At 62.5% G+C, this 13,513-nt stretch overlaps 1 protein-coding gene across 3 annotated transcripts; it reads right to left on the bottom strand.

Moving 5' to 3' along the window:
• Positions 1-2,321: 2,321 nt before the first annotated feature.
• On the bottom strand, positions 2,322-12,239 carry NFE2L1 (nuclear factor, erythroid 2 like 1). Of its 3 annotated transcripts, none has more exons than XM_032134425.1 (7): positions 12,199-12,239; positions 11,253-11,477; positions 10,273-10,769; positions 5,732-5,947; positions 5,183-5,272; positions 4,679-4,840; positions 2,322-4,461 (listed from the first exon to the last, which is right to left on the bottom strand). In XM_032134425.1, exons 3-7 carry the CDS (start codon positions 10,765-10,767, stop codon positions 3,130-3,132), a joined length of 2,295 nt encoding a protein of 764 aa, XP_031990316.1. In that variant the 5' UTR covers positions 10,768-10,769; positions 11,253-11,477; positions 12,199-12,239; the 3' UTR covers positions 2,322-3,129. The 3 variants fall into 3 exon arrangements, with proteins under 3 accessions (XP_031990316.1, XP_031990315.1, XP_031990317.1); XM_032134424.1 differs by lacking the exon at positions 12,199-12,239 and adding an exon at positions 11,642-11,962; XM_032134426.1 differs by lacking the exons at positions 5,732-5,947; positions 12,199-12,239 and adding an exon at positions 11,642-11,964.
• Between the last annotated feature and the right edge of the window lie 1,274 nt (positions 12,240-13,513).

Genomic DNA, 13,513 nt, shown 5'->3' on the forward strand with positions numbered 1-13,513 from the left:
GTCCCCCTCTGCTGAGCTCCTCCTGTCCCGGATCCAACACCGGGAGCGGGACTCGGATCCTTCCCATCCCTCAGGGAGAGGCTCAATCCCAAGGAAAAGGGACTTTGGCCCCCGGGAACGCCGGTGGGAGATGGCTGAGCGCTGGAAGTGGGATTTTGGTCGGATTTCCTGCTTGGCTTTGGCCAAGGGAGCGTGAAAGGAGAAAATCCGTGGGAATAACAGGGATTGGATCCACCAGAATCCCATCCCTGCCTCTCCTGCTGCAGCTGCAATTCCCAGGAGGAGTTTTCCATCCCTGCCTTGTTCATCCAGGCCCGGGGGGGACCCGCAGCAGCCCCAGAGGGGCTCGGTGGTGCCTCTCCAAGGGTGATCCGGGCGGGATTGAGGCGCTGGAAACGCTCCCGGCTGAAGGGTTTGGTGACGGATTTATCCCTCAGGGCCAGGGCAGGATTTGGGATATTCCATCCCTGCCTCCCAGGCCATTCCCAGCAGGAAAACCAGAGCCTGTGAGTCAGAATTCCAAGGAGAGGGGACACAGCTGGGAATTCACCCAGGAACTCAACCAGGAACTTCTCAAATCCTTGGATTTGAGAAGGAAAAAAGGGGGAAAAAAAAACCCCCAAAGCTGCTTGTTCCCCACCGAGGAGGAGTTTTCCTTTTTCCTTTTCTCCTTTTCCTTTTTTCCTTTTCCTTTTCCTTTTTTCCCTTTTCCTTTTCCTTTTTTCTCTTTTCCTTTTTCCTTTTTTCCCTTTCCCTTTTCCTTTTTTCCCTTTCCCTTTTCCTTTTTTCCCTTTTCCTTTTCCTTTTTTCCCTTTTCCTTTTTTCTCTTTTCCTTTTTCCCTTTTCCTTTTTTCCTTTTCCTTTTTTCCTTTTTTCCTTTTCCTTTTTTCCTTTTCCTTTTTTCCTTTCCCTTTTTTCCTTTCCCTTTTCCTTTTCCTTTTCCATGCCCTGCAGGGTTGGAACAACTCCCTCCCATCCCCGCTGGATCTGGAGCTGCTCCTGCTGCTCGGATTCCCAAAATTCCACCCTAAAAGCCCCTCCAATCCCAAAGAAAACCCCACGAGGCAGCGCTGGGACAGTGAATAAGCCGTTTTTATTTTTGTCCTGTGCTCACAACAATCTCTCTTCTCTCCCTGACAGGTCACAGATCATTCAAAGCAACAAAGTTTTCTAAGAGGAAAAAAAGAAATAATTTAAAACACACGCACAGGGCTCTCCTCCCTCCCGAGCTCCTCCCCACATCCCCACTTGTGCTTCGTCTCTCCCACCTCCGCCACGCTCCAACCATTCCCAAAAAACCTGGAAAACGCTCCCAAACCCCACACACATCATCCCAGCGGGCTTTCCCTGCTGCCTTTCCAGCTGTGGGATGACCACCCTGGAATTCCTCCGTGGATCCCGTGCACAGGACTGGCTCGGAAAAAGCCGGATTTGATTGGATTTTTTTTTTTCCTTTTTTTTGTTTTTTTTAAATTATTTTTTGAATTTCTATTTTTTTTTAATTTTTTTTTTTTTTTTTTTTTTTTTTTTTTTGTTCTTTTTTTTCTTTTTTTTTTTTTTTTTTTTTTTTTTTCTGGTTGCTGGTAAAGTCAGAACACTCCCAGCTGTGCTATATGGAAATACAGCTCTAGGATGGTCTCCGAGCTGGAGACCAGACAGTGATCAAGGCACTACCCCCACCCCCCTCCTGAAAACAAAGGAAGTCAGACCAACACCTATAGGGACAGAAGAGAATCCTATAATGTGATCACACGGTTACACGGAATTTTATGGCAAAAAGAGAACATTGAGCAGCTTTGAACGTTCGGGCTTCTCCTTTTTTTTTTTGTGTGTTTTTTTTCTTTTTTTTGTGGGTTTTTTTTTTGTATTTTTTAAAGGGGTTTTTTGGGGGTTTGGTTGTTTTTTTTTTTTTTTTTTTGAAGCTTTTTCGTTTGGTTGCTTTTGTTTTACTCAACACAAGCACTTCTAGACCCTAAAAGAGATTGGGGAGAGGAGGAAAAAAAAATCAGGGCAGGAACCCCCTCCCCTCCCTCTCCCTCCCCCGCCCCCCCCCCAAAAAACCCAAGCGCGGTTACGGGACGCGGCACCTCCGGCATCATCGGGGTCCCAGCGCCCCCCTTGTGCTCTTGGCCGACCCAGGAGGGGCCTGGAGCCCCCCAAAATCCTCCCTGGGAGAAGCCGGGGGCGGCTCCGAGGGCGCCGGGGACGCGGCTCCTGCTGCTGCTCCTGCTGCTCCTTCCCCCCCTCCAGCCCCGCTCCTCCCTCCCTTCCCCATCCCGAAGCTCCTCGTGGCTCCCCCCACCCTCGCTGGCCTTTTTTTGGGCTCCCGGGATGGTTTTGTGGCCCCAGAAGCAGCTGAGAGCTGCCTCGGGCTGGGAAGGGTTAATGGAAGTCACGCCACTGCTGTGTCTCCACGTGTGCACTGGGCTGATGGGATCGAGGAAGGGATGGTGGATAAATCTGGAATCGGATCTCACACACACACACACACACACACACCGATGGCAAAAAACGGGGGAAAAGGAAAAGGAGGGGAAAAAAATAAAAAAAAAAAAAAGAAACAAAGCCCAAAAAATAAAAATGAAAAAAAGAAAAAAAGGAAAAGGGGGAAAAATAAAAATAAAAACAACCAACTACCTGAAATCACAGAACTTTGGAAGTTCAGAAAAACGTCTCTCCTATAACTTGTTTTGAAGTCCGTTCACTTAAATCTTTTTTTTTTCCTTGTTTTCTATTTTTGTTTTTTTTCCTCTTACTTAAAGCCAGTTCCTAACAGTAGTTTGTTTTTTTTTTTTTTGGGGGGGGTTTTTTTTTTTTTGTTTTTTGTTTTTTTGTTTTCCACCTCTTGCCAACCTCCCCAGCAGCAGCAGCAGCGATGCCAAGCTCATCCCTGCTCTCCCAGGATCCCCGGGGATGTGGGTGGTGGCAGCCGGGCCGGGGCTCCATCCATCCTCTCCCCCCGGAGCCCTCAGCGGCTCCCGCAGCGGCTCCCGCAGCGTCCCCCGCGCTCGCCGCTCCCGCGTGTGGTTCGAGAAGATAGAATCGGATAAGAAGGCATCAAAGTTCCCTCCGCAAGCACTTCCAGGCTCAGCCCTTCTCCCAGTTCCTTTGGCAGTGCTGCCGCTGCCTTCACTTCCTCCTGTCCTTCTGCTTGCGCTCCTGGCGCCGCGCTTGGGGCTCGGCGGCCGCGGGCGCGCGGGGGATCAGCAGCACGCTGCCGTCGCTGCCGTACTGCAGCGCGTACTGGCTGGGCGAGTAGGGCCGCCCCTGCTCGTCCCGCAGCCGCCCGAACACCTCCTGGTACAGGCTCTGCACCTTCTGCTTCATCTGCCGGATGGATTTGAGGAATTCCACCTTCTCCCTGAGCAGTTTGGACTTGTCGCGCTGCAGGTCCTCCACGTCGCGTTCCAGGTTGAGGATGGTGTCCAGTTTCCTCTTGCGGCAGTTCTGGGCGGCCATCTTGTTCTTGCCGCGCCGGCGGATGTCGCGGATGAGGCTGAGCTGGGCCTCGCTCAGTTGGTACTTGGACAGGAGCTCGTTGAACTCCTCCACGGGCAGGTTGATGATTTTGTCGTTGGTGAAAGGGATCTTCATGGCCCTGGCGCGGTGCTCGTCGCGGCTCAGCTGCTTGTCCAGGAATTCGGACGGTTTCTCCTTGCCGCTCTTCTTGCCGGCGCTGGGCGCTTTGGGCTCCTCGGGGTCCAGGGCGCCCGGGGCCATGTTGTAGGTGTGGTTGTGGCCAACGTGCTCCAGGTAAGGCAGGTAGTGGAGCTGCGCCGGGTCCTGGTAGCTCATGCGGCAGAACTTGCTGTACTCTGGCTGGTATCCAACCGCGCCTTCCGCTTCCTCAAAGTCCACGTTCTCCGAGTCCGAGCTGTAGCCCACGGCGCCTTCCTCGGAAAACGAGGAGGAGGAAGAGGACGAAGAGGAAGAGGACGAGGAGGACGAAGCTTCTGAGCTGCTCAGCGACGCGGGACTGTGGCCAGAATCCAGGGAAAGACCTGAGTCGGAGTCAAACTCCTCTTCCAGCTGCGAGGCCTGCACGGGGTTGAAGCCCTCCTCGATGGCCAAGTCCATCAGGCTGATCTCATCCAGCATGGCCTCGTCCAGGAGCCCTCCCAGGGGGTCGGGCAGCTCGGGCCCGGCCGTCTCGTTGCCCGTGCTGTTCATCTGGGGCGGGAAGAAGATCCCGCTCAGGTTGGTGGAGCCGAAGGTGCTGTTGAGGCCGGTGGAGTTGTCCGGCGCCAGCTGCAGCAGGGCCGAGCCGCCCGCCATGGAGGGGCTCTCGATGTCGGAGCTGAAGAGGGAGAAGTCCTGGGAGCAGCTGCCCAGCGAGGCCTGATGCAGGCTCACGTTCTGGTTGATGGGGGTGCCGGGGGCCAGGCTGTAGTTGGACGTCAGGAGGTCCCCGCTGGTGCCACCGTAGAGGCTCTCGGCGCTCGTGCTGTTCACCTCCATGGCCTGCAAGAGACGCGGGAGCAGCTCGGTGGAGGAGCTCCGGCGCTGCCAAGGACGCTTCCAGATCCCACGGCAGGAGCTCTCCCCGTGCAGCTGCGGCGTCACCGCGGCGTCACCGCAGCGCCAGGGCCGGCCCCAAGCCGTGACCGTCCAGGAACCGCCCGAATTCACGGAGCGGCGCGGCCACACCTGGAGGGACAAAGCCCCTCCTGGAGCTCACCTGCATCTCCATGATGGACATGAGGTCCTGCCACTGCTGCTCCAGGTCGAAGGGCGACTCTGTCTCGGCCAGGAGAGGGGACAGCAGGCTGGGGGGGCTGCCCGGGGCCCGGCTCTGCCCGGGCACGGCTTCGCTCAGGGCGGAGACATCCGCAGCTGGGAACTGAGCACGTGAGGGAGTCAGGGCTGGACGCCTGGGGAGGCTCAGGGATGCTCAGGGATGCTCAGGGGTGCCCAGGGATGCCCAGGGATAATCAGGGATGCTCAGGGATGCAGCCACCCCCAACCCAGCGCCCTTCCTGCCCGCTTTGCCACGAACTAATGAGGAGCAAATCCAGGAGGCTTTAATTAATCGCAGCCTCCCCCTCCCCTGGTGGTTTCGCAGGATGCCTGGAGCCTCCTGGAGCAGCCAAACCCAATTTGCTGCTGCGGGAGAAGCGCGGGAGGCACCGAAATCCCGGTGAGCGAGGCGGGCAAAACCTTGGGATCCACCCCAGGCGCTCACCTCGGAATTCTCCCCAAAAGGGAAGGTGGCCTCCAGCAGCCTAAGGCACTCCTCCAAGGACAGGGCTGTCTGATCCTCCGCACCGGGCACCTGGTGGGGAAGGAAACACAAGGAATGGGAGCGGCAGCAGCGGGATTTGGGATCTGGGAGGTGGTGCTGAGGAACGAGCTCCCTTCCAGCAGGGCTTTAAGCACAGCGCATCCAAAAAAGAGCCAGAGGCCCCACCCAGTGCTCCTTCGCAGGCTCCATCCTCCCGCTCCAGGCAACAGGAAAGCGCCGCCGCCGCTCCCGGCCAGCTCCCGTTCCCTCCTGCCACGCAAGGACTCAGCGCGGGCCAGGGTGACTCTGCGGCTGCCCAAAGCCCGAGGACGTGCGGGGACGCGGCCGGCCCTGCCCAAATCCTGCTGCCCAAATCCTGCTGCCCACCTGGGCAAACCCTGCTGCTGCTGCTGCTGCTGCTGCTGGGAACAGCCCCCGCACCGGCAGCGCCGGAGGGCCCCGGGCTCCCCGGGAGCGCAGCCCCCAGCCCGGCCGGCCCAGGGGTGTTACCTGCGCTGGGAAACTCTCCCCGGTCTCTCCATCAACTAGCGGGATTCTATCCAAGACCTCATTCCCTGCACTCCTCCAGCTGTCCCCGCGCTCCCTCCCATCGCTCAGCTCTTTGTCCACTTCGCTCTCTTTCTGACGGTGGCTGTAGTCAAAAATCTCTCGCCCAGCGCCGAGATCAATATCCTGTCTCCACAGGATGTCAATCAAATCGATGTCCTGCAAGACAGACCACATTTCCTTCAGCCCCTGACCTGGGGTGGGGGGGGGGGGTCCCCACCCAGCGGCCCCTCCCGAGGGACCCCCCGCCCGGTGCCTGGCCCGCACCCACCCGCCGGGCCCCCCTCCGGCGCCGCCGCCGCCGCTGCCGCTGCTGCCGCCGGGGCTCCGGCGCCCCGCGGGCCGGCCGGGAGCGGCTCTGCGGGCTCCGCATGGCCGGCGCTGCCCTGCCCGCCGCCCATGGCCGCCCGTCCGCCGCCGGGGGAGGCGGCGGGGGCCGCCCGGGCCCGCGTCGCGGCGGTGGCTGCGCCGTGCCCGCCTTGCATCAGCCCGTGGTGCCATCCCGGCCATTTGCATAAGGGGTGGGGTGGCAGGAAAATCCCCGCATTCCCACCCACCTGATGCAACTTGAGCCGCCGCCGCCGGGCCCCCTGCCCGCTCCCCGCTGCCACCGGGCTGCCCGCAGCCCCCTCCCCCCCCCGGGCACCCCCCCCCCCCGCAGCCCCGCCGGTGCTCGGGGCGGCCCCGGTACCTTTCTCATGTCCCCAGCTGCCGCCCGGGCCGCGGCGCACGCCGATCATGGTCCCCGGGGGAGGAAGAAGAGGAGGAGGAGGAGGAGGAGGCGGCGGCGGGGCGGGCTGGCCGGGGCGCGGCGCCGCGCACGCATCGCCGGCCGGGGCGGCGGCGGCGGCGGGGGGAGCCGCGCTCCGCTCCGCCCCACCGGCCACAGGTGCCCGCGCGGCCCCGCTGCGGCGGCAGCAGCCGCCCCCCCGCCCCCGGTGCGGCGGATGCTGCTGTGGCTGCGGCGGCGGCCCCCGGGCGGCGGGGCCGGGAGGGGCTCGGCGGGGCTCGGGAGGGGCTCGGCGGGGCCACACCCCCCCCCCCCCAACCCTCCCCCCGCCGTTCCCGGCTGCGGCGGCCGCCAAGCCCCGCCCCCTCGGCCAGGCCCCGCCCCCTCCCCGCCGGGATGCGGCGCTCCCGGGCCCCGCCCCGTCCGCCGACGGCCCCGCCCCGCCCCGGGCGGTGGCCGCGGCCAATCAGCGCCAACGGGGGCCGCCGCCCTGACCAATCAGCGCCGGCGGGGGCCGTCCGCTCAGCCAATCAGCGCCCGCGCGGCGCCCACCGGGCCGCGCCCCCGCCCTGGCGCAGCGGGGCCGCCCCCCCCCCCCCCCCCGCCCGCACCGGGAATGGGGAGGGGGGGAAGGGAACGCCGGGACCCCCGGGCGGGGAGCGGACACAGCCCGGGGTCACCTTGGCTCCGTCCCCCGGGACAGCCCGGCTCGGAGTGCGCGACCCCCGCTGAGCGCCCCCCCCCTGTCCTCCTCCTCCCCCAGCTGAGCCTCGCCCCGGGCACGCCCCGGCCCCGGTAACCACAGCCCCCGGGAGCCGCGGCCAAGTGTAAGGAGATCCCCCGGAGGTGGGGGTGGGGGGGGTCACGGCGCTGAGCCCCCGCAGCTCATCACATGCTCCACGTATTTTTATCCTCGTGTTGTGGAAACGGCCCCGGGCACGGAGCCTCCGCCGCCCTCCCCACCCCCAATGCTGCAGAGGGAAGCGCTGGGATTTAATCCCAGCTTTGTCTTTAGCCCGACAACCGCCCCGGCTCAAAATGGGCATTTTTTTATCCGTGGGATAAAAATCAGTGGATTTCATAATTCGCCTGAACCCCCCCACTCCCCTCCCCTTCCCCCTCTCGCCGGGTGCTGCAACGCCCCAAAAAAAAAAACCCAAAAAAAAAACCCCCGCACAGCATTCCCGGAGCGAGTTCCAGCTTCCCAAAATTACTTATATCGCCCGTATTCCCCCGGCAAGGTCGCGCCTGGCCCGCACAACCCACCGGGAGTCGCAAGGTGCCAGGAAAAGTCATGGAAAAATTTCCAGCCCGGCCCCGGAGCCATCTGCAGCTCCATCCCCGCCCGGCCCGGCCACGGCGGGATGGAGGGAGAGCCCTGCAGGTGCTCCCGAGGAGCCGCAGAGCTGCCGGGATATTCCCGCTGGGAAGATTTGCGGCTGCTCCGAGTTTCCCGTAGAGTCGGGGTGAAAAATCCCACCCCAGAAATTTAAAAAAAAAATTAAGAAAAAACCCCAAAAAATGAAGAGTGGGAGCAGCGAGTTGGGGGAGGAGGAGGAGGGCGCCGGGATGGTGTGAGGGAGTGACGTGGGAGCCAGACGGGATTTCCTGGAGCCACAACGGCCTCCCCCCTCCTGTCCAGGCAGGGTTTGGGGGAAAAACACGGAAAACTGAGCCCTGGGGAGAAGCAGGGCCACGGGAAGCGCCGGGAGCGCGGAAGGTGCAGCCGCAGTCTCCCCCAGCCGGGGCTGGCTCCCGCTGCCAGCACATCCAGGCCCCGTGGAGGCCTCTGGAAAACGCAGCTCCCGGCCTCTCCCTTCCCAAATCCCCCCCCAAAACCCGATCCCTGCTTCCTTGCGCCGCACTGGGATCAGACTCGGCCGGGAATTGCCAGAGTGGGGAAGGGCGGCCGAGGCTCCGGGAGTGACCTTGCACAAGGCACTCCAGCCGAGCCTTCGCCATTCCCGAGGCCGGGAATCGCCTCCCTCCATCCCCAGGGAAGCAGCACAAGCTCGGCCTCGTGTCCCGTGTCCCTCTGGCACCTCCAAGGTCGCCGGCTGCCAACCCAGAGTGGGATTTTCCCCCCGGATCCCGCAACCCTCCGGAGCCGGGAGAACCCTGCAGGCAGGGAAAACCCACAGGGGAAAAACCCGCAGGGAAAAGCGGGACAGAATTCCCAGGGCAGCATCCCGCTGCTCCTGCATCACCTCCAGCCCCGGAACAACCTCCAGCTTTGTCTCTGCGGCTCTCCCAGCACTTCCCACACCCATTCCCACACCCCGTTCCCGATCCCTGCCTGCTGCTGCACCACATGACAGCGGCTCCCGGCATCCGGCTGCTCCCCGGGCAGCTGGCACCGCTCAAATCCCGCTTTTCCAGGGCCAGGCGGGATTTGGGAGGTGCCAGAGCGATGCTGGAAGGACCCAAGGCTGAGAATCAGCACTGACACCCCCATTCCACAACCCTGGAAGGACCCAAGGCTGGGAATCAGCACTGACACCCCCATTCCATAGCCCTGGAAGCACCCAAAGGCTGGGAATCAGCACTGACACCCCCATTCCATAGCCCTGGAAGGAGCTAAAGGTATGGATCAGCACTGACAGCCCCATTCCATAGCCCTGGAAGGACCTAAGGCTGGGAATCAGCACTGACACCCCCTCTACAACCCTGAAAGGACCCAAGGACATGGATCAGCACTGACAGCCCCTCTCCATGGCCCTGGAAGGACCTGAGGTTGGGAATCAGCACTGACAACCCCATTCCATGGCCTTGGATCACCACGGACAATTCCATTCCTCTACCCTGGAAGGACCCAAGGACGTGGATCAGCACTGACAACCTCACTCCATAATCCTGGAAGGACCCAAGGCTGGGAATCACCACTGACACCCCCTCTACAACCCTGGAAGGACCCGAGGACATGGATCACCACTGACCGCCCCCATTCCATGACCCTGGAAGGACCCAAGGCCATGGATCAGCCCTGGAAGGTCCTGAGGTTGGGAATCACCACTGACCACCCCCATTCCGTGACCCTGGAAGGACCCAAGGCTGGGAATCACCACTGACACCCCCTCTACAACCCTGAAAGGACCTGAGAACATGGATCACCACTGACCACCCCCATTCCATGACCCTGGAAGGACCCAAGGCCATGGAGCAGCCCACCAAGACCCCCTGGGAGCCTCGGATGTGCCGTGCCAAAAGCAGCCCTGCCACAGCCACAGCAGCAGCTCCGGGGCCTGGAATTCCATCCCAGCCTTCCCAAAGGTTGTGGCTCGAGCAGGAAAACCAAATCCAGCTGCCAGTCCAGCTCTCCCAGGCCGGCTGGGGTGGAAAAGCGAGCGAGGAACGAGCTCCTGGCAGGGCTCCAGCCCAGTAACCCAACCACCAGCTCCACACCTGGGCCGGGGCTCTTTCCCAACGCTCCTGTTTATTTCCCAGCTGGATTGAGCTCGGTTTCCCAATCCCGAGTCACGCGGGGTCGGGGGAAGGGTGGGGAGCCCCCAACCCCCCCCTCCCCCTCCTTTCACTGCTCCTTTCAAGGCAGACAAAAAGGGAAAATCAGCCCGGAATTACCCCCGGAGCGCTGAAACCCAGCCCGTGCTCCTCCAGGATTGCGACATTCCCGAGCAGGGACAGCTTTTCCCAACAGCCAAACACGCACAACATCCAAACTTCTGCTTGCCGGGAGCTCAAAACCTCCCTTAAAAACAGCAAAAAAACCACCCAAAACAACCCCTTTTTTTCCTACCTCCTTAGTCAGATCTCCATTCACAGGCGCTGCCACAGCTCCCAAATCTTCCAGCTCTTCCCCAAATCCCTGCTCAGCTCCGCTCTCCCTCACGCCGCCGCCGTCACCCGCGCTGCCATCCTGCAGCCCGCTCCCAGCGCCGGGCTGGCCTCCGGACACGGACCCTTCGGGATCTCTGTGCACCAACCAGGCACTGACCTCGGTGCTGGGCACCTGGAACCTGTCCAGAGCCCTCACCTGGCTGAGCAAGCGGCGGGCGGTGAAGTAATAGTCCAGCTCGACGCTTTTTGGGTGGATGCCATATCCGTCCAAGGTGTTCCGCAGGTTGTGGAACTGCGTCTGGGTGTAGGCAGAGCTCTGGCCCAGGATGATCTCCCGCAGAGGAGGGAGCTGGGAGTTCAGGTAGGTGTCCACGTCCACGCGGACGCCGATGAGGCTGAGCAGGATGGTGAACTGGATGAGGCCTTCGGTGAAGTATTTCTTCAGAGAGAGCATTTCTGGAGGGGAGGGAAAAAGAAAGGAGAAGCAGGGATGGATGGCAGCAAGGTGGTGGTGGTGGCGGGTGAAGGCTGCACGCAACAGGTTGGGTGGGTTTGGCTTGGCTGCGCCCCGCTTTCCAACAGAATCGGGGCAGAGCTAAAAAAACGGGGTAGGAGTTTTTTAAAGAGTGCTCCGAAGGTTTTTAGTTCAACGGGGCTGGGTTTTCCTCGCAAAAAGCAGGGAATTGGTGCACGGAGAAGCGGAGGAAATCAAAGGTTTAAAGGGGATAAAAGCTTCGAGAACGCTCAAAAGGCTTTTAGTTCAACAGGGCTGGGTTTTCCTCGGGAAAAAAATCAGGGAATTGGCGCGTGGAGAAATGGAGAAAATCAAAGGTTTAAACCTCGAGAAGCGCGGAACTCTCCCCAGCAGCTCCACCCTCGCCTTCCCTTTTGTTTTTATCCCACAGACCACGCGGAGACGCGGAATTCCATGCGACTTACTGTCCGAAAACTCCACATACAGCGACTTCCTCTCTCCCCCCACAGCTCCCCACGCTCCGGGACGGCGTCTGCTCCCTCCAACAGCTCCTCCTTCCCCTCTCCGGCTCCTCTTCCTTTCCCTCTTCTGCTCGCGACGCTTTTTGAAGGAGCCTTTTATGAGTCAAAGGTCCCGACCATGGGAAGGTCCAAAGACTCCTCCGCTCCCGGCTGCGATTTCATCAGCAGCTGAAATGTAACCAGAGAGCAAACACGGTAACACCGAGGCACCACCCTGCACACGGCCCTGCTGCTGCCCAGCGCCTTCCCCACGCGCGGGGCCCCGGGAAAACCGAGGGAATTTCGCTGGAATTGCCCATTTTCCTGCCGCACGCCCGCCTCGGCCGAGTTACCTTCGGCGACAACATTGTCCACGCTTCCCCTGCCCGAGCTATTCTTAGGCTGCTGCGTCAACTTCCCGCTCTCTGAAGGAATCCGGCTCCCTTTCCCTCCTCAGCCGGGCCAGGGGTTTTCCATAAAACACCGGGAACGCTCCCGGGCCCGCCCCGCTCCGAGCTCCCCCAGCGCGCCGGGGCGGCTCCCGCTGTGCGGGGAGAAGCGCCCAGGCCCTGAGGGAAGGGCGGGGGGGGCGGTCCCGAGCCCCGAGGAGGTTTTAGGGGGGGGATCCCCGATTTTTGGGGGTCCCCAATGGGGGCCACGTGCGCTCCCCGTTCCCCTTTTTCCCGGGGGCCCTTTAAGACCCCGCGCGCCCCACGTGACCCCACCCCCCCGTGGCCACGGGACCCCGCCCCACCCGCGCGCGCGCTCCCGCGGCCTCGCCGTTCCCCTCAGCGCCGCCCGCCCCGCGCCCTCCCGCGCACGACGCCGCCGCCCGCCGCCGCCGCCGCCACCCCCGCGCCTTCCGCCCGCCGTCCCGGACCCTCCGCCACCGTTCCGCCCCCGCCGGTACCCGCCGGGCTCCGCCGCCGCTCCGGCCCCGCCGCCGCCGCCGCCGGCGCCGCTCCCGCTCCCCGCCCCGGCCCAACCGCCCCCCCCCGCCCGCCTCGCGCGGCGCCGCCGCCAATCACCGCCCGCCGGAGGGAGGCGGGAGCAGGGAGAGGCCCAATGGGAGGCGGGCGGCCGAGCTTTGCTCCCACCCCCCCGGCGCTGCTTTGATTGGCAGGAGGGTCGGCCAATGGGCGTGCGGGGAGGTGCGGGCGGCCCTCGCGCTCGGCGCGGCTGAGCCAATGGGAAAGGAGGAGCGCGGCAGCGCGGCCCGCCCCGCTCTGCGGCAGGTTGACAGCGCGCCCGCCCAATGGCGCGCGAAGCCTCCACTGAGTGACAGCGGCACCCACCAATGAGGCGACGCGCAGGAACTCGCGCGGTTGAGTGGCAGCGGCGCGCACCAATCGCTGCAGGGCGGCGGCACCGCCCCTTTGCTCCGCAGCGGTTGCCACGGCAACGGGCGCCCCGGGCCTTCAGCGGGGTGAGGCCGCCATGGCGGGGCGGCCGCCGCCCCGCGGCTCCCCGGTGACCCCGGCGGGGCTCTGAGGAGCCGCACAGCGGCGGGGAGGTGGTTCCAAGGTGGCTCCTCAGCCTTGTTTCCCTCTGGAACATCCCGGGGCCCACCCCGAGTTGCCACAGGCCCTGGGGACGGTGATGCCGGTGAACGTCCCCCGTCCCCGCGGGGCCCCTGAGCCACCTGCAGACACCGGGGAGGGAGATTTGGGGGGTGCTGCCCACCCTGGGTAGGAGATTTGGGGCGCTGCCACCTCGATGGCCCCTGCGGGGACACAGGGACAGCGCCAGCCTCGCCCAGGGCCGATGTTCGGTGATTTTGGGATGGCCAAAAGGCGAGGGCCGGGTGCCCAAGAATCTCCTCCAGGCCGGGATCTCCTGCTGGATCTGTAGGAAAAGAGGTGGAAAAGCGCTGTTGGCATCAGGCCCTGTCCTTTCCTTCCCCTTCCTGGGTCATCATCAACCCCTAATCCACCCGAAAACCCCATAACCTACTTCAGTGCCGCGGAGCAGCGTTCAAACCCGGCACCTCTGAGGTCGTTCACCCCTTCCCACATCGATCCGTGATCCCTGTGGGATTCCTGCCCACCCAAATCCTGCCCAAATCGGTGCCAGCGGGTGGGAGGCACAGGCAGCACCACCCAGATCCTGCTCTTCCCGCAGGTGGGAATCCCAGACACCTCTTCCCTGCCCCAGAAACCCGCCGAGACAAACAGGATGCCAGAGACAATGGTTCATCCAAGGGAAAAGAAAAACAAACAACATGG

The sequence above is a fragment of the Corvus moneduloides genome, chromosome 26, assembly GCF_009650955.1.
Source record: "Corvus moneduloides isolate bCorMon1 chromosome 26, bCorMon1.pri, whole genome shotgun sequence".
NCBI lineage: Eukaryota > Metazoa > Chordata > Aves > Passeriformes > Corvidae > Corvus > Corvus moneduloides.

Coding starts and splice junctions, on each gene's coding strand:
- NFE2L1 (XM_032134425.1), bottom strand. CDS start 10,767: ATGCTCTCTCTGAAGAAATACTTCACCGAAGGCCTCATCCAGTTCACC. Junction 5,948..10,272: donor ATGGAGATCTGACTAAGGAG/GTAGGAAAAAAA, acceptor TCTGTCTTGCAG/GACATCGATTTGATTGACAT. Junction 4,462..4,678: donor TGTCCATCATGGAGATGCAG/GTGAGCTCCAGG, acceptor CGTCTCTTGCAG/GCCATGGAGGTGAACAGCAC.